We start from the raw sequence: 20,063 nt of genomic DNA on the forward strand, positions 1-20,063 counted from the left end.
TACTATTATTACTGCAATTATTGATAGTAGCAGCCATGGTAGTACCCCATTTACACTGATAAACACAATAATTAAAGATGTAATTTCTAACCCTTCTGATGGAGGATTCAACACCAGTTTGTCTGAAAAGTTGCATAGTATGGCATTACACTTATCAATTTCATTGAGACAAACAAACAAGTGACCACCAGGCCAGGCCACTGGTCAGATCTGTGGAGAGGCAAGCCCGCTTACTATAAAATAGTGCATTTTGAGCAATACAACACCTGTTATTGAATGCAAAATGGATAGCCTAAGTTTAATGACATACTGTGCAGCATTCCAGGCAAAGTGATAACATCCCCATGGAGACAAGCAGGTACCCTCCATCAGAAAAGTTACATAGGGCACCCACATTCTTGCACCAGGCACTGCACCAGTTTACCTAAGAGGAGTTTAAGGCCGCTCGAATATTTCAGAACATGGTGTCATTTCTCATCCATTATTTCTGTCATTATGTTGTGTTTTGATGCTGAGTTTAGCGTCTTCGGACATTGATTTGGCTCCAGCAGATCATCGCTCGCTCGGCTGAACTTCACGAGTGATTTATGACCCGCGATAATGACGAATGATCGAGAAATTAACAGCGAGACAACATTTACATAAAGACCTATTAATCACCATGACACCGGGAGGAGGGAACCAACGAGGAGAGAGGCGAGGGGGGGGGCTACAAGATGAGGTTTTTCAAGGACTTTAAAAACTAGGGTATATGGTTTAATAATTGATTATAAATAGCTTATTATCGAGAAGGACACTGTGCAGTTACATTAAAAAGATGCACCAGCTTTAGCAAAATGCTAATTTCCATCCGTAGTCCTTGATGTCACAAACATTAAAAAACAATTCACATATAAAAAGTGCAATACAAAAGACAATGTACAAGTGTGCAAAGTTTTCAATACATAGTGCAAGCTACAAGTTATTAAAGTGCAAGACATAGAAAAAAATGCAACAAATATCAGAATAAATACAGTATAGTCGCTATGAGATGATACCCACGAGGGTAGCATCTGATAGCTCTGTACCTTATTGGTATTATAAATGTAAACATGACAGTAATATGACACTAAGACAGTACTATGACACTCATGATCTGGTAATCTAGTGGCCATCAGATGGTACCCAGGAGGGTAACATCTGATGGCCGAATACCCGTCTGGTATTGTTGGTGGGAGCAGCACTGATGGTCAAGAAGCCAGTTTTTAACAGCCCATGAAAAGCTGTGATAATCTGCTATGTTCTTAAGATTTTCTGGAAGCTCGTTCCATTCCTTGATGGCTTTAAAAGAGAAGGCAGATTGAGAGAAAGCGGACTTTCATTGAACATTGCAGTCGCCCCTAGACACGGACCTTAACACTCTACTTGTTAGTTGAGAGCGAGGCTGTACATAGGTCTTTAGTGGGGGTGGGGCAGCATCATGCAAGATTTTATGTACCAGGTGAATATCAGAGTACCTGATCAAGTTGTCAAAGTTTAATATTTTAAATTTGCCCAATATGTAGCAATGATGGTAATGGTATTGATTGAGTTGGTGTATCCCGGTTACCACTTTTTGAATTAATACGTGATTTATTTATTTAATTTGATCAGAAAGTTACATAGTTTAAGCTTCTTTCAATTTGGGTCGTTTATTTTTTTATTTTATTGCATTGCAATCTTTATCAGCAGATGTCGTAAATAATTTAACGAAAACCAAGATAATTGAGTTAAGATGTAATGTAAACGAGACTTATTTTTTATTAGCAAGAACAAAAACAATCCAATTTATAAACTATTTAACTTCAAAATAAATACTGAAATAAATAATATGCAGGAAAATTTGAAATAAAAAAAAATTAACTTTGAAAAATTAATAAAGAAAATGAAAATAAAATGACGTGACACGTGACCTGCGATTGAGCGGCGTGCTAGACGTCATCACGCAGCGCGGCAAATTCGTCCGCTGCGGAAGTTCGTTGAACAAAACAACGGCGGGTTTTTAACGTTTAACTTATTTTTAATTTTTTATTTTACCTCTTTTTTTACCTTTTAAACATGTCCGAACAAGCTGGATACTCGCCTAGCTTCAAACGTCCAGCGGAGATAATGCGAATGCGAAGGAAAAGAGCCCGAAGCGAGGCTGGGTCTTTAAGCGGGAGTCCAGCCGCAGCGAGCACGGGCCAAGGCGCTTCTTCCCCGGCTTGGGTTCGACCCTTCTCCCCCGGACCGCTGTTCAACTCTCAGAACCGCTCAGGGGGTGGTGGCGGCGGGGTAAAACGCAGAAATCCCTTCGCAAACATTGAAAATACATACAGTCCAAGTAAAAAGTTGATCATTTATAACGAGGAAGAGGAACGTGTCGAGGCGAAGGAGAAGAAAGAGACGGGACAGGTGTCAACAAAGAAGACTGAAGTTATACCGTTTGCTGCGAGACTCGTAGAGGCGGAAAACAAGGAAAGACAACGGTTTAACAGCAAGGTCAAATGAATATAACGTTTATTTTTGACGAGAAGCATTTGGATGATAAAATAATGGAGGTTTTTATTGCACTGAAAAACATACGTCCTTTTTGTGAGCGAGCTTGCAAACCTGACTCTTATTTGGCCTCCTCCTGCTTGTTATATAATTCTATAACACTCCACAGTATGGCACAAAACGTATCTATCTAATGGAGAAGTTTCTGTTTCCATGGAATCATGCAGTTGACTTTCCACCTCCAGAAAGTACATACTTTCACTTTCAATGTTTCACTTTAAATGTGTGGTTGTTTCAGCATAGTTTCTGCCGCTACTAAGATGTTTGCATAAATCAACAAACTAGCAAAATAGTTACGTTGTTTTAATGTTATCTAAATGATAATCACACTTTTTAACCTCATTTTAAAGTGATAGTATGTAACTTTCTGGAGGTGGCGCTTCACCTGCATGGATCTATTTTGATGCTATACTGTTGAAAGTTATAGCCCAAGGAACATCTAAATGTAAACAAGCAGGAAGAGTCCCTCCTCCAAGCCAAAGAAGAGTCAGGTTTGTGGAGATGCAAGCCCGCTCTCAGTAAGTGATCATGTTTTTGTGCTATAAACACATCCAAAATAAAAAGGCAGAAAACAAAACAAAAAAGTTGTAAACTTTGCCTTTATGATCCATTGTAAAGAGAATATATGGTAAAAGCCTACATGCTACTAACAAAACTGATACTAGCATAGCTTAATATCACCTACACAATAATATAATAATTGTATAGTGTGTTCATATGAGACTATAGGTGTAATCTTTATTTTTATTTTTTAAATAATGGTCCATTTAGATCATTAAAAAATATCTGCATCATTCTGTTTTCATGTATTTTTCCTATCCATTACATCTCTGTACAAGTGTCCAGACTCATGTGTCAGTTACAGTAATGATAATTATATTTTTATATGTATAGAAATCCCTTGACTATTCTGAAGACGATTCCCTGTTTGAAGAAGACGATGAAGACCTTAAAAACCCGCTCCTAAAGGTTGGCAGATATGTTAAAGTTGCACTATGTCACATTCTGTCACCTGTTTGTCTCCATGGAGACACTGTGTGTGGGCTTGCCTCTCTACATTTCTGACCTTTAACATGGCCTAGTGGCATCACCTCCTCGTCCCCATAGATAGGTTTAATGCCATACTGTGCACTGTGCAAATCTAAGTCTCTGTGGAAACAGGAAGGTCGCAAAAACACTGTACTAGAAAAGTTACATCGTGCCCTTTAATTAAGAGATTAATTTGAAGTCCTATATATTCTGTGTATTTATTCATAGGGGTCAGCTTCCTGTTATGTGCAACATTTTGAGGATTTTTTTTTCCCATTCAAAAGATATAATATTTTGTAAAATGTTAATCTCTATGGCAACGATCCTATTTTTTCATCACTCTGAAACCCATGAATATGTAAAAAGGCAGACTTAACTCTCCATTCTCCTTTCGGTTGTTGTCCTGTCCGTATAATCAAAATAAATGAATGAATCAACTAATTCAAGTTTGACTGAAGGCTTACAGCTGTACTTTTGTCCTAGAGCCCTCCTGCCATCGCCCCTGCCTCCATAGCACCCCCTGTGTGCACTGAGTACCCTGCGGACTGGAGCCTGAAGACGCGGGTCCTGTTCACGTCTCCTCTGTCTCTGAGCTGGGCTGAGAAACCCAAAGCTCAGGAGGAGGCTGTGGGACTGAGTCAGCACTGCAGAGCGCAGTACATCTCTCCACCACACAGTATACAGGTGAGTGATACTATTACTGCTACTGCTGCTGCTGCTGCTGCTACTGCTGCTACTACTACTACTACCGCTACTACAACCACATTTGCTCAAGCCAGAAATCATACATGTCTGTGCTATTGTTGCTACTACTGGTGGCTATTGTGATTGCTGCTTTCCTACTACTAATAGTTCTACTGCAACCACTACTTCTTTGACTATAATTTCATCTGCTGCTACTGCTACGTCATCATCAGTGGTAACACTAACAACAAACCAGCGTGCTAACAGTGCACTTCCTGATTCTCGGTGGATAAAACCCCTAATGGAGCACAGGATTGTGATGTCACACCTCATAGAATTTCCAGTGAGCCTAATGTTAAACAGTTATCTCTATGGCGGAATGTTCAGGAGTTTCCATGGTTACACAATTTGCACATAGTAGCAAACACAACCAAAAAAGTTTTAAGATGGTCTGAAAAGTTAAGAAAAAATACACAATGGATTTAAACAACACTTTATCAGGAGTCTTTAATCAATATGAAGTCATGGTCCTGTTTAGGTGTTTGATTTTCAACAAAAAGGTGAGGTGCCTTAGAAAGAGCAGTGCCTACACTGCAAAATATGATACAAATAAATTCATTCTAACACTCTGCTTGTTTGGAGTGTACTACTGTATTAAATCCCTCCTGTTTCTCTGTAGGACGCTAAGTCGTGCTCGGAGCTGCGCTGTTCGTTCCAGCAGAGCCTTGTTTACTGGCAGCACCCGTCTCTGCCCTGGCTCTCACTCTTTCCACGAATCAACGCAGAGAGGAGCTTCACTGGCAAGAGCGCCCCCTGGTCCCAAGACGGCGCACTGCAGCAGAGCCTCATGAGCGAATGGTGAGCCGTAGAGTTGTACAAATATTAGCAGTAGTATTAGATTAAAGTTGATCTTTTTTTTTAGGTTTAACCTAGTTGTAATCTTCAGAATCACAATTTGAGTGGATGCAATTAGTAATTCACAAAAGCTGCAATTTTTTTTAAGTACCATCATTTCTCCACAGACAACAAAATCTATTGTCTTATTCTGCATAAAAATAGCTAACTCTGTAGTTTAGATCTGTACAAACATGTTCTCAAATGTGATTCTTGTATTAGTTTGTCAGTTCAGATTTCAGTCTTTTTGTCATTTCTTGGCTGTTTAAAATTCAAACTTTGAACATTAAAACATTAATTGAAAATCTAATCACAATGCTTGCCAAAAAAATCATAGTTAGATATTTTACCTAAATCACGCAGCCCAAATATAGGACCTTTTTAAAAGCTAAAATGTTTCTCTTATTAATAATTGCTTTGTGTTTTTTCCATAGGTCTGTGAGCCTGTCGTCCCTGTACAGTTTACTCAAGGCCAAACTCTGTCCATATTTCTACCTCTGCTCCTATCAGGTATGTGCCATTATTCCAAAAGCTCACATGGAAACATATTGTTTATTCAACTCCTTAACATTTCTGTCATTACCCAGTTCACAGTGCTGTTTAAAGCAGCCGGCCTCAGTGGATCCAACAGCATCACGGCTCTGATTTCTCCCACGACCAGAGGACTCCGAGAGGCCATGAAGGCGGAGGGTGGGTCTATGATGAATACCATATTTATTTTTGATCAACTATGTGGTAGCCAAACTTCTCAAGGTCCATACAAAGACTGCAATATGTCCTTGTGTCTCTATAAGGTCTTATTCTGTGTAAAAGCTGCTAACCCTGTAGTTTAGACCTCTACAAACATTCTCCGAAATACATGAGATTCTTGGATTAGTTTAGTAGTTCAGATTTCATTCTCTGCTCAAATGTTAATGCCTCTGGATGTGTTTAAAATATCTAGTCTCAGGAAAAAAGCAGTTTTCTTGGAATTGTTCAGCCCATCTTGAATACATGTATTTACATTATTTATACAGCACACATCAAAATTGTAGCACACGTATTTAGCTCTTTACCAATTGTTTTTGTCGAAAATGCCTCAAGAAGAATACACCAGAGTCACTCCTTCATATGTCACGGTCTTCTTTCAGGGATAGAGTTCAGTCTCCCCCTGGTGGAGGAGCTGAGGAGGAGCAGAGACCTGGACATTGACAATGAACTGGACTGTGGCAAAGAGAAAGACGATGAGTATGTTTGGCTTTCTGTATTTTTATAAAACAGTTTGTAATTTACTTAAATTTTATATTTTTGAGATAAGAAAGATTAGAAATTCTCTGGTAGCTTTAAAGGTGCACTATGTAACTTTTCTGTTGGAGGGTCTGCCACCTGCTTGTCTCCATGGTGATGTTATTGCTTTGCCTAGAATAGATAGACTTATCTATCTTCATGGAGACAAGCAGGTGAAACCACTAGGCCAATTTACTGGTCAGATCTGTGGAGAGGCGAATCCACTCATAGTAAGAAAGCATGTTCTTGAAGGTAGTTTTAAGAAATAAAACATCTGTAATTGAATAAAAAAAGATAATAAAAAAAAAACTGCAATGCCTTACTGTGGAACATTCTAGGCAGAGTAATAACATCTCCTCGAGTAATCCTGTCACAATAATTATTGTTCAATACATGAAAGCTGGAACAATATTTTTTGAGGTAAATATTTCTCATACTCTCAAACTTTTTCTTTGCACTACTGTGACATTTTAAGTTTTTTCTGGCTGTATGATCAGATTTAAGCCATAAAAGATTGAATTAATAACTTATGACTCATTACAGATGCAAACGAAGTACTGAAATATTTCATTCTGCATTTTATTTATTGCAGCTCATGATTTTTTAACAGTATTGTAGATTTAGTTAGTTTTTGTTGTTTGAACCTGCTCAAGGGTTTTTGTGTCAGTGGAAAAATGTGTTTTAGTATTATTTGTTGTCTATATTTATTTTTGCAATTTATCTCATTTCAAAATTTGTTATCGTGAGCGGCCACGAGAGAAGCATCTGAAAAGTTACGTAGTGCCCTTTTAAAACACAGTATAATGCAAGACAGAACTCAAACATAACATGTCTTACTTATACTTTTAACAAAAAGTATAAGCTACCACAAAATAAACTTAATTTTACACTCTCATATGAATGCTTTTTGGTATTTTATTGATGGATTTACAGAAGGAATAGTTTTAATTAATAACATTATATGCAATAAATATACCATTTGTGTAAAATTAAATTAAAAATATTATAATTGCAGTAACTGTGCATCATATTAACATGTTTTGATATTTTGTTGACTAAGCTGTTGTGGAGGTAAAGAGGAGGACTGTGGAGAAGAGAAGGATCAGACGGAGACGAAGAGCGCTGATGAAGATGATGATGATAATGATAATGATGAAGATGAGGACATGTCGTGGCTGAAGGAGATGGGCGTCCAGGACAAGATCAAGAAACCAGACTCTATCTCTGTTCAACTGTATCCTTTTACTCCAGTACAGAATTGGGCCATATTTACATAATCACTATTTTATCTCTAACCATACAAATTGTTTTACTCGTTTTAAAAGTTGTGTTCATGAGTTTCAGTTTCTGGTAATACAGTGCCATTTTGAGGACCGTTGACCATTCAAAAGATATATTATGTTTTGAAGTCATTTCTATGGCAGCCGTCCAAACTTTTCATCATTCTGAAACTCGTGGTGCAATGTATTTTTTCAAGATTTAGTTTAATGCCATACCATGGAACATTCAAGGCACCTTAATCATAGTGAACTGATTAAGATGTAGTTATTATAAAATGTTATTGTAGAGATCACAATAATTGAGTTTAAGCCCTTGACCTCTGTCCCAGGCGTAAAGAGGGACAGACGACATCTCTGGATCATAAACCTGAGTCTGTGGTCCTGGTGGAGGGTCCCGATACGTTCACGCTCATAAACTTCCTCATCAACTGTAAGAGTGTGGTGGCCTCTGCGGGGTCTCAGGCCGGACTGCCCCCGACTCTGCTCAGCCCTGTGGCCTTCAGAGGAGCCGCCATGCACACACTCAAGGTATAGACATATACGTGGATCGTTATACTTTTTGTTTTTATCAATTATAAACTAGTGTGCATGTGTATTCTTAATTTTGGATGAGGTCTGGATCAAGTGGGTAGAGCAGGGGTCCCCCAACCCAAAGGTGAAAGGAAATGGGTTTTAAAGTATTTTGTCATTTTTAGGCAAGAAGCGTGAACGTGAAAAGCCAAGTTGGAATGGGCTACCAGAACGTCAGCAGTTTGGAGGTCACAGGTAAATCTGCTCATGTATTTTATAGGGAATAACTGCACCTAATTAGTAGAAATTATAATTCTTTAGATCTATCAGCCATTTAAACAGTTTGTCCTTCTTCCTGATTGTCCCCAGGTCCAATCCTGCCCTCTTCCCTTCACGCCATCACGGCTCTGCTCCGTCCAGCTCAAAAAGGAAACTTCTCTGCGTCTCTGTACACACACGCCCCCACAGCAGTTATGAACGTGCACAAGAGCAAGACACAGGTACAACCGAATGTATCACACAGTATAACAGCACGAAAATGTGAAACTGAAGTGTTGAGAAATAGCAACAGCAGCTTGAGGTAAGTTATTTAGGGACAGACAGTGAATGCTTTTGAAAATGTACATTGAGAACACAAAAAGTGCTGTAAAAGTCCAATGTTATTATTATTTATGCATATATCTTTTATATATTTTTACATATAGAATAGAGGTATTAAGTAATGAATAAACATACTAAGCACTAGGGTTTTCCAGCATTAATTGCTTGTAGATTTTCTCATGTTAATTACATTAGTTACAAAATAGATACTGTACATTTATTTGCTGCAGTGTAACATCTTTCATATACAACACTGACTCGATCTTTATTTAGAGACAAATCTATTTATGTTTTTGTTTTGATTTTGGTTAACTATTCTTTAGGCCTACCTTATCCATAGTTACAGCTGGTTTAGTCTCAGTGTGGACCAAGTTTAGATGAGGTAGTACTCAGAATAGCAAACATTATCTCAGCTGTGAAAGGTTTGAGAGACACTGAGATTCATATTAAACATTTTACAGTATCATTTGTGTTTATATGGATGTTTTATAATGTTCTATTATTCTTAAGTCATTTCTTTGTTTTCTTTGTTATTGTTAGATATTTACTATGCTAACTCATATGGGAATGTTTTGGCGCAGTTCAAGTCAATCTTCAATAATTCATATCTAATCTAACCTGATAATGTGTTTGTCCAGTCTTCCTCCTCTGCAGTGGACCTTTCCTCCTGCGGTCTCCTCTCTGCTTCGGTCCAACAGCTCCAAACTCCATCGACTCTGGGCAAAACGGCCCTGAACCACCTCAACATGAACAACTACAGCTACACATGGAAAAACTAATCACAAACATCACAAATCTACTCTCATTTTAGCTTCAACTTTACATTTGATCACATTCAAAAGCAGTTGCCCTTTTGATTTTATACTTGAATATTTTAAACCAGGGCCGCAAGATAAAACACAAAATGAAATCATAGTTTGAAAGGATCGCAAAGGCAACTATCAAACACATTTCCTGTCTTTTTCTGCATAAAACTGTTAACTCTGTAGTTCAGATCTGTACAAACATGTCCTGAAATGTGATTCTTGTGTTAGTTTGTCAGTTCAGATTTCAGTCTTTTTGTCAATTCTTCTGGACACAGTTAAAATGTGAACTTTGAACAGAATCCTATTATTAAAACAAATCACAAATCTAATCGCAGTCACAATGCTTCCCAAATCCTGCAGCCCTATTTTAAACAGATTTTATCTCATTGCACTACGATATATCTACCTGAAAATGAAAAGGTATGTCTAAAGGCCCACTATGTAATTTTTCCAGAGCGGTCCGCCACCTGCATTGTCTGAAAAGTTCCGCAGTATGGCATTAAACTTATCTGTCTTGCATTTAAACCATTACATATTTTGAATTGCCTTAAATGGCTAGAAATACATGCATTTTTTACTGTGTGCTTGATGATGTGTAAGTTTAATGTGATAGTGTGGAACAATCCAGGCACAGAAATAACATCTCCATTGAAACAAACAGGGCAAAGAGAAAAGTTACATAGTGCATCTTTAAGTTTGTTTGAATTGCTTTTTTTAATGAATTTTGTGTTGATTTAATTTCTCTCTCTTTTATGTAATCCTAATCCTAACTTTGATTTTAAATATGTTGTTACTTTCTTTTATTTTGATTTTAAAAAATAACATCTCAAAGCAAAAAATCCACTTATTTTTGTTATTAAGTCTTTTTCAAATTACTTGTCTATTACATTTTGTTGTACGTTTGAAGCTATTTTCATTGTGTCTTAACTAAAAATTTGAATATTTTTTGCTTTTAATCGTATATATTTCTTACACTTAACGCTTTTTCCTTTATGCTGTCGCGGTTTTGCTTTTATTTCAAATTAAAATGTTAGGATTTTGATATTTTTGGTGTAAATTGTCATCACTCTTTTAAACTGCAGCTTGTGTGAATTCCCCAAATGTCAAAAGTGACATTTTGGACACGTGGCTGTCGATCTCCTGTTACACTTCGACCCAATATTGACTGACACCAAAGTATGCACAGGGTTTACTGTTCTCACTTAGTAAACGTACATGTTTGGAAAGAATGTCTGCTTCACACTGGCTGTTCTGCCTTTCAGACTTTTTCCATTTATATACAGACTTTTATTTTTGAAAAGTTTTTATTTTGGTACTCCACACCAGTCTGTGGAGCCAGAAGTGTGAAAAATAAGAGATGAGAACGCAAGTGAGAAAAGAGGCAATAAAAAAATGAGCAAATATTTTTATTTATATATTTTATTTAACCAGGAAAAGACTCATTGAGGTTAAAAATCTCAAGAGGCCACAGTTTTAGGTACAAAAAACATAAACATACACAATTTAAAAACACAGATCGGTCAAAATGCTGCAACAGGTTCAATTAAAACAGTTACACACTAATGATTCTACATCCTTATTATTTAAGATATGTTTAAAAGAATCTAAGGAGACCAGCTCCTTTAATTTCAAGTCATTTTGTAACAGGTTCCAGGCCCAAGGAGCAGAAAACTGAAAAGCCTTTTTCCCAAACTCAGACCTAAGCCTGGGAACAGACAATACATTTTTTTTTTTTAAATAGACTCGGACATCTAAATATCAAACTCAGTGAAACTCATACAGAAGCAACGCCTGTATGAATACATTTGTACATTTAATTGGATTATAAATTACTTAAAAACAAACTTATAAAGTAATTACGCCCCAAGCCTCTACAGTGATTCATGGCTCATGTCCCCAAACATACTCTTGGCATCAAGCACTGTCCAAGCACAGGTCATATTTATAACTGAAGTGAATGGAAGTCAGGGGGAGGTCAGTGGGCGACCCCAAGGAGATGGAGAATGAGCAGCAGTAAAGCACCAATGTTCTCCTAATGTTGTCCTCATTTTCTCCTCATTTTCTCCTAATGGGAATGACCCAACATTTGCCATTAATGACAAAGATATTAGTATCATGGAAGATTGTGAAATTTGTCAGATTCACTCTTCATGTCATCCCAATCAAAAAAGACAGTGGGACCAATGTTTTATTTTGATTGGTGTTGCCATGGCAATGTGCAAAGATGCCTATGTTGTCCTAATGGGAAAATATGTTCCTACATTTCAAAGTAATATAACAACATATTAGCTTCATTCATCATTCATTGGCTTTATTATTGTTTTTATGTTAAAATAACCCACCTTTTATTGGCAATCTGTTGTAAATGCTTTATTACAAGTTCCTGAGCTCGCAATGTTACAATAACTGGAATGTCAAATTATAAGAGATCACTGATTGTGCCTTTCATTTTTTTCTTGCAGTTTCACTCTGCATTCTTATGATGAGTATTGAAGCTGAAAACTACAACAACTGTCTTGTCATTGAAACAGTTTCGCTCGCTGTCAGGCTGGAAATGCTGACGTCTCAGGATCCTAACACTAGTGTACTATGATACTGACATTTCAAAGTCTATTTTAATACTAAGGAATAGACTTAATACTCAATTCCAATTCAGATTCCACAACAGTAATAACAAAAAACACTTTATTTAGCCAATAGAATGTGATTGTCAACATTGATTGTCTAAAGCTATTCAGGAAAGGTTCATTTCTGTCTTGTGAGTGTGACTTTTAGTATCAATACCTGCTCAAATGAGTATCTTGTTTCGATACTAGTTTAGCAGTTCAGATGTCAGTCTTCTCTCAAATAATAATGCTCTTCAATGGGTTTAAAATTTGCATTGTGAAATTAATCATGATTTTAAAACACACATCGCATAAACAATGAGATATTTTCCAAAATTGTTCAGCCATATCCAGAAATATATAAAATAAGAATAAAATATGAACTAAAAATAATGCAAAATACCATGTTTCATCAGTGCACATAAGGACTAGTCAAAATAAAATATATTAATCATTTGAATATTGAATAGTTTTAATTATATTTTCCATTTTAAATTGTATTTTTGCAGAGCCGAAAATCCCAACAGTCACCTCCCAGGGCTTCACAATAGATACAAAGTTAGAAAACCAAACCGTAAAACAACCACTGGTCAATAACAGACAAGCAGATAACCAGACTCAGGTAAATTTTATTCTTCCTAAGCATTATAATAGAAAGTATATAAATATTTGACTGTATTTGACTTCCCACAGCCTTTTACAGCAAACAGGAAGCACATACATGACCCTTTTAAAATAAAAGTCTGAAGTGTAATGGGAGAAGAGGCTGCACTAGGCATCTGCTCCTGGGAATACTACCACTGGGACTTCTAAACCTTTTTTGGACTGAATAGATCTGATTAACACGGTAAGCGCTGCAATTTTATATCCTTTTCATATATTTTACCTAACTATTTCATTTCTGCATCATTTTATTTTGCATCTGTCCACTTAAATTAATTGCAGCCAATGAAACAAATGCATTTAAATGAGAAAAGTTAAGTCTATTAAGTTAGCTTTTAAATTGTCAAAATATGAAACTTGTTAGTAGCTATGTAGTTTAGGTGTCACTTGTCAAATTCCACTGTACAAGTCTATTTTTACCATGAACGTGTATCTAGATGTGTTACATGCATGTACTTGCTTGCAATATGAGTAAGCAGTGAGCTGGCATATTTTAAAGCACTTTATTTTGTTTTACCTGGTATTTTTGTTATCTTTTTTGCAGAAAATGCCTCCAATTTGGACGTTAGTGCTGCTCATTTGTTGTAGATGGGTCCACTCTGGTAAGTTTGTGCATCATTTTAGATCATTCACAGATATTAAAATGTAGACTGAAAGAATGTAACCTGGTTTAGTTCTGCTCCTCTCACCTTGCCTAAGTCGAGGTACTTTAGTCCTGGTTTAGACCTGGCTTAGTTCTAGGTTTGTCCTGGTATGGCTCTGGTTTAGACCTGGTTTAGTCCTGGTTCAGTCCTAAATTAGTCCTGGTTTAGTCCTGGGTTAGACTTGGGCAAGACCTGAGCTAGATCTTGTTTAGTCCTGGGCTAGACCTGAGACAGGTTCTGCAGTTGTCACTATCTATTAAATTTGCTTTTGTCTTGGGTTAATCCTGGGTTACACCTGGTTTTGCCCAAAATAAATCCTGGATTAGACCTGGTATGGTCTAGGTTTAATCCTGGTTTAGTATGAATATTATGGGGTCTTCACTGTCTGCAGTGAACACCCCATTAGAGCTGCTCGTATTAGAGCTGCTTCATTCCTAGGTTTAGACCTGGCTTGGACCTAGGTTTATCCTGGTATGGCCCTGGTTTAGTCCTAGTTTAGACCTGGATTATACTTGTTTAGTCCTGGTTACTTGTGGGGTGTTCAGTTAGACCTAGTTTAGTCCTGGTTTAGTCCTGGTTTAGTTTGGGTTTAGTCCTGGGTTAGTCTTGGTTTAGCCCTGGTTTAATCCTGGTTTAGTCCTGGTTTAGTCCTGGGTTAGTCTTGGTTTAGCCCTGGTTTAATCCTGGTTTAGTCCTGGTTTAGTCCTGGTTTAGTCCTGGTTTAGTCCTGGTTTAGTCCTAGTTTAAGTCCTGGTTTAATTTTGGTTTAGTCCTGGTTTAGTCTCAGTATTTAGTCTCTGGTTTTGCCGTAGGTTAGTCCAGGGTTAGACCTGGTTTAGTCTTACTTTAGTACTACTCTTACTAGTAGTACTAAACACTACTCTTAGTGTTCCCAGTCAGTCTAGTCCTAGGTTAATCCTTGGTTAGACCTAGTTTAGTCCTGGGCTAGATATGGTTGAGTCGCTCTTGATTAGTCCTGGGTTAGACAGAGGTTAGTCCTGGTTAAGTACTCTCTTTAGGGAGTTGTCTGTGTGCGGTGGTTAGTATACATCATAGTTGCTTCACTTCTGGATTAGACCTGTTTTAATCCTAGGTTACTTCAGTTTAAAGCATGTACTGGTGCTCATATTCTCTTGTCTCTTTTCCTTCAGCTCCAGACATGGCCCAGTCCCAACACCTTAATGTACCTTATGGACAGCCTGTAGTTCTTCCCTGTGATGGTTCAGCACTTGTGGGTGAAGAGGACATAGAGGTGTCCTGGGAGGCGATGGGCAGTGAAGTGTTAACTATAACAGGAGACGAAGTGATCATAAACGAAAGATACAAGGTTAGTCTAAGACATCCTATCTCTAACTTAAAGGTTCTGTGTTTAATCTACTCAAAGTTGCATTTAAAGTGATTCATGCATGTTTGAGTAACCTCAGCATGCATGTGGGCTCTGCATGTATGTCTATGGAGAACAATTCAGCAGTTACCATGGTGACACAATGCACACTTTAGCAAAAACTGTCAAAAAGGTTTTAAGATAAGTCTGAAAAGTCAAGAAAAAATACAAAATGCATTTAAATAACACATTTTCAGGAGCCTGTGGTCAATACAAGTGTTTATGGTCTTGTTTAGGAGTTTGATTTTCAACAAAAAAGTGAGAGAGACTAACTGAAAAACTGTTTGCTAATGCTAGCTAGCCTGTGACTAATTTCAGAGGGACTTGTTTAACAGTAACAGTAAGTCAGTTCTTTGTGGTCAGAATGTGTTAAAACAAGGCTCAGTTTAAAGTCTAACTTGTGTGCTCCAGAAAGCGCAGTGCCTCTACTTAGCATCACACTCCGGGTAATGATGGCATCAGCTGCAATAGGTAAAATCCTGTAGTTGTGTGTTGTTGAATAATCGCGTTGTGTGCAGGGCCGTGCGTTTCTGTCCTCAGAGGCCACAGGAGGAGACTGGTCTGTGATGCTGAACTCAGTGATGCTCAGTGACACAGACATGTACGAGTGCATCTGGAGAGGCAGGAGGACTCTGTCGACTGTGTGGCTCACTGTGGAACGTAAGGACACACAACTGGGGCCGCACAATGTGTCGCACTTGAATCAAAGCTGCATTTATTAAATTGCAAAGGCTGGGATTATGTAGATAACAGAATGTAGCTACTGTTATCTATGTAGATACTAAATTTAAAACTCAATTTTGATACTAAGGAATTGACTCGATACTCAATACCGATTCCGATACCACGATGATAATAAGAAGCACTCTTTACTTAGACAATACAATGTGATTTTCAAGATTAAGTGACAGAACTTTCTTTATGTTATCGTGTGTTCTTATATCTGTGTAATCCCTCAGTCGTCCAGGTAGGTTCCAGACTAAAGATCATTCTAAAGCTGTTCAGGTAAGGTTCAATTGTGTCCTCTGAATGTGACATTTTTAGTATTGAAAGCTGCTCATGAGTATCTAGTTTCTGATTTTCAAAACTTTTGACAACCCTAATAGAATGTCCTCTGGAAAGAGCAAAATATCCCGTCTCATATATAAAATAACATTTTGTAGTTTAGACCTCTACAAACATGTGGGGGTATGCATGGGATTTTTGAGCTCATTTTTTCAGTTCAGTTCATTTAGTTCCAGTTTTATAAAGGATGTTTCATTTAACATAACTTGTTGTTGTTGTTATATGACCAAAACAAGCAGAAGAAAAATCCCAATTGCATGCATCCGTTGTTAACACATTTTGTGGGTTTTCCAGATAACTTTTATCCAGGAGAGAACAGTTCCCCTGATCCTGTGATTTTCAACTTTTACCAGTAATTGTCTATGGTCACTTGTATCAAAAGCAGGTTGTTTTAGATCACTGTGTATGCCTGTCTAGAGCAGAGCTGCAGTTGTCTTCATAACTGTATATGTGGTAGTTAGTTTTTCTCTAAATCCATATCGTTGTTGACATAGCAGTTGGTTTCTTTCCAAAAATGCATTTAGTTGTTTAATAAAAAGCTTTTTCCATATTTTTGAAAATTGAAAAAGGGGAGATCTTGGTCTATAATTGTCTTGTCATTTTGAGTTGCTTGTTTCCATTTTTGAAAAGTGGAAACAATGAGTTTTGGTTTATCGGTTTATATTTAAATTTTCTCTAAAATATGAATGCTCCAGGACTCGTTTACAATGTACACTTTTTGAACATAATATCACAAATCTGCCCAGCTCTACTCCCAACGGGATTCAATTATCCTACCTCCAACAGCTTAAAGGGGCACTACGTAACCTTTCTGAGACCTGCTTTTTAGGGACCGGAACTCAGTTTAAATCAAATTATGTCCTAAATGATCTTTCTAACACATTTTTTATTCTTCCTGGTCATCAGGTCCGGAGGTGGACTCAGTTTTGGAGGTGTATACCCATAATGCATCAGTGACCCTGCCCTGTTACCTGGACCTGCCCAGAAACCTGCCCCCCAGAGACCTCCACGTTTGGTGGGAGAAAGACGGAGACGTCCTAAGCGAAAGGAGGATAAATGAGGTAGAAGAGAAGAAAACAGAGCTGGATCTATCATTTTGAAATTAAAGGGGTTGAATTTTATCAGAGAGCGGGTATTATGAATTTTTTTTTTTTTTTTTTTTTGCTTTTTACTATGTTACAGCGTAGTTCCCTCATTAAACATGACTGAGGAGGTTTTAGATGTCATCCATGCATGTTTGAGTATTTTAGTGATCTCTCCTGGGGCCTATTTGAACTCTTCTTACACTTAGCTGTAAAATTCTGTGCAATGCTCCGCCCACAAGCCTCCATCACCCATGCTCCCACACGACAATTCTCCATAAATATACAAAAACATGATACAAAACTGTACACAACAAAGTGACAAACCTGATAAATTGTGCAGTAGTTTTATTAATAGGATGCACGCTGATGGAAAGAGAGTGCAGACTCAGAGCGCCAAAAAATGAAAGTGAAACTGATAAAACATGTTAATGCGTTGTTTTCATCTAATATTGCATTTTCAAAACAATAAAAGGTAACGTGGTGATCCAAATATGTTATGTGTTAGCTTTTAATACCCTATAGAAGTGAAATACCCCCTCTTTAAGTGATGATGTCACGTCCAGTTTCAACCAGAAACTTCACAGCTGATTTCTGGCTTTATTTTTGTTCTTTAGTCATCAAACAAGAGACAAATATGTTCCAAATGCATATGTTTAACCACAAACTGTATCAAATATGTAAATAATGTAGTAATAATCTATCATAACATAAGATTACCTGTGTATATCTCACTAACTGGTCATTGCTAATGCTAACTTAGCTTAGCCTCTTACCTCAACCTCCCTCGTCCACTTTCTGTCACAGTTATAACCATAGATTCATGTTTATAATCTTGTTAGCTTTAAATGACTGATCTCTTTTTAACGTGGGATGTGCTGTCACTAAAAAAGAGGACATTGTAAACATGTTAATCGTTTTCAATCGGCTAATGGACCCAGAAGTGACAATTTAATGATTTTGACCCTTGTTTACATTATGGTTGCTAGGTAACCGTCACTGAATTACCTCTATGTACGTCACATGTGTCCAATCTAACCTGTCATATGCACTTTAATCTCTTTTGATATTATCCGTACTCATTATGTTATTGTTGTTTTGTAGATCTATCCTGACTCCTGGTATACAGTTGATTCAGGCTTCAATTTTTTAGATCCACAAAACACTGATAAGTTTCCTCTTACCTTGACACAACAAATGGTCCTTATGCTACCCGGGGAGTACAACTGCTGGTACCGGACCAAGTAAGATCTGCTTTAGACGTATTTAAAGGCTCTGTACCTGATTGTGAAAAAAAAAAAAGTTCATTTTAAACAGTTTGCAGTGATCCAAAGTTATTCCTCACTTAACCTATGTATTCAGATCATCCTAATTATTCACAGCAATAAGCTTATAAGCTCTTTTCACAACTTTCAGGGGCAGAGTTTTGACATTACATTAAGGCTAATGAGAACTAGCATGCTAACAGTGCACTTCCTGATTAGTGGACAATAAAACACCTGACAGAACACAGCTCACTTATATTGACCTCAAGAGATGAAAAAGAGTGCTATTAGCTAGTTGTCGTTAGTTTTACTGTGATGGTAAACTGCTCTGGTTTTGAACATGTAGGCACTTTGGACCACTGCAAACTGTTTAAAATGGACTAGTTATGTTTTTCACATTTTTATAACAGTAAAAATCTGGTACAGCATCTTTTAATAGCTACTAAGTCATTCTTAATAAACTGTTTGGTGCATGCTTTATTAAGGCTAATTAATGTGTAGTTATTATAAAATATAGGTATATAGGTTTGTTTTTTGTATCAATTCCTTTCCTTATTGTAAAGTGAATTATATTTGAAACTTTTACACACTAATAAAAACAAGTTGAGGATTATTTGTTGGATGTAAGTGGCATTTAAGCACTGTATTTTTATTTATTTTTTTAACTTACGTTTTATTTGATTTTACAGGGGGTCAGAAGAGGAAAGGCCTGGCATACCTGGAACTGTCAACGTCATTTTAAAGGGGACATTTGATGTTGATAACCTTGGTAAATCACAACAGTTTAAATATATTTTAATTTCAAAATAACACATTAACACCTCAATTTTGTTCTATTAGACAATTATACAGAAAACTCCACAGATGAATGGGGCAGTGCTTTGTTTTGGCCCACACCTTTTGAGCTCAACTCAGAGGAAACTGCTACAAGTGAAATTCCAATATTATTAGACGCAGTTACTCCGCCCATGGAAGGTAAGACACATGTCTGAAAATATCTGAAAAAGGATGATGCAATTCCAATAAAATAAAAGTGTACTATGTAACTTTTCTGGTAATAGGGTTCTTGTTATTGCTTGTTTTTTCTGGAATGTTTCACAGTATAGTATTAAATTTATTTATCACTATGGAGACAAGGAGATGATTTGCCTGAGAGCCAGAATACACAGTCCAGTGTTTTAAAAAGATGTGAATCTGGTCACTGTTGAATCTGAACTCAGAAGAGCATGATTGACAGGTGGATCAGGGAAACATATGGTCCACCTGTATCAAAACAAATATGGCCGCTTATGAGGGAAAAAGAAAGGGAAAAAAAATATCACATGGGGCTGAAAAACGTCGTGGATTTCTGTAAAATCAAAGAACAAAGCCTTAAGTGTTAATCTGAGCTGAGAAAATTTTAATTTTGTTCAAAATGATGGTGACCAATGAGCTCCTATGATTCACATGTCACTGAAATAAATAAATCTGATTGGATGATCATGTTTGGTTCTGGCTAAGATTCCTCTGTATAAAAATACACAGAGATATCTGTCTGAACTTGCCAGACAAACTGTTTGGAGCAATAAAACCACATTTAATTATCTATGTAAGAAGCAGGTGACAGACCCTCTACCAGAAAACTTACATAGTCCACCTTTAATAAATATATGGGTTTACAAAAGCTACATGTTTACATGTATACATACTTTTCAGTTTCAGTAAGTACAGAGGTTTTGCTAATGGAAGC

At 37.1% G+C, this 20,063-nt stretch overlaps 1 protein-coding gene across 1 annotated transcript; it reads left to right on the forward strand.

Moving 5' to 3' along the window:
• The first annotated feature begins 1,939 nt into the window (after positions 1 to 1,939).
• On the forward strand, positions 1,940 to 10,951 carry LOC117380559 (protein downstream neighbor of son homolog). The gene is made up of 12 exons (XM_033977388.2): positions 1,940 to 2,499; positions 3,451 to 3,525; positions 4,069 to 4,269; positions 4,949 to 5,127; positions 5,598 to 5,673; positions 5,751 to 5,853; positions 6,294 to 6,390; positions 7,490 to 7,663; positions 8,039 to 8,237; positions 8,405 to 8,474; positions 8,589 to 8,719; positions 9,458 to 10,951. The coding sequence occupies exons 1-12, from the start codon at positions 2,077 to 2,079 to the stop codon at positions 9,596 to 9,598; spliced, it is 1,869 nt and encodes a 622-aa protein (XP_033833279.1). The 5' UTR covers positions 1,940 to 2,076; the 3' UTR covers positions 9,599 to 10,951.
• The last annotated feature ends 9,112 nt before the right edge of the window (positions 10,952 to 20,063 follow it).

The sequence above is a fragment of the Periophthalmus magnuspinnatus genome, chromosome 2 (assembly GCF_009829125.3).
Source record: "Periophthalmus magnuspinnatus isolate fPerMag1 chromosome 2, fPerMag1.2.pri, whole genome shotgun sequence".
NCBI lineage: Eukaryota > Metazoa > Chordata > Actinopteri > Gobiiformes > Gobiidae > Periophthalmus > Periophthalmus magnuspinnatus.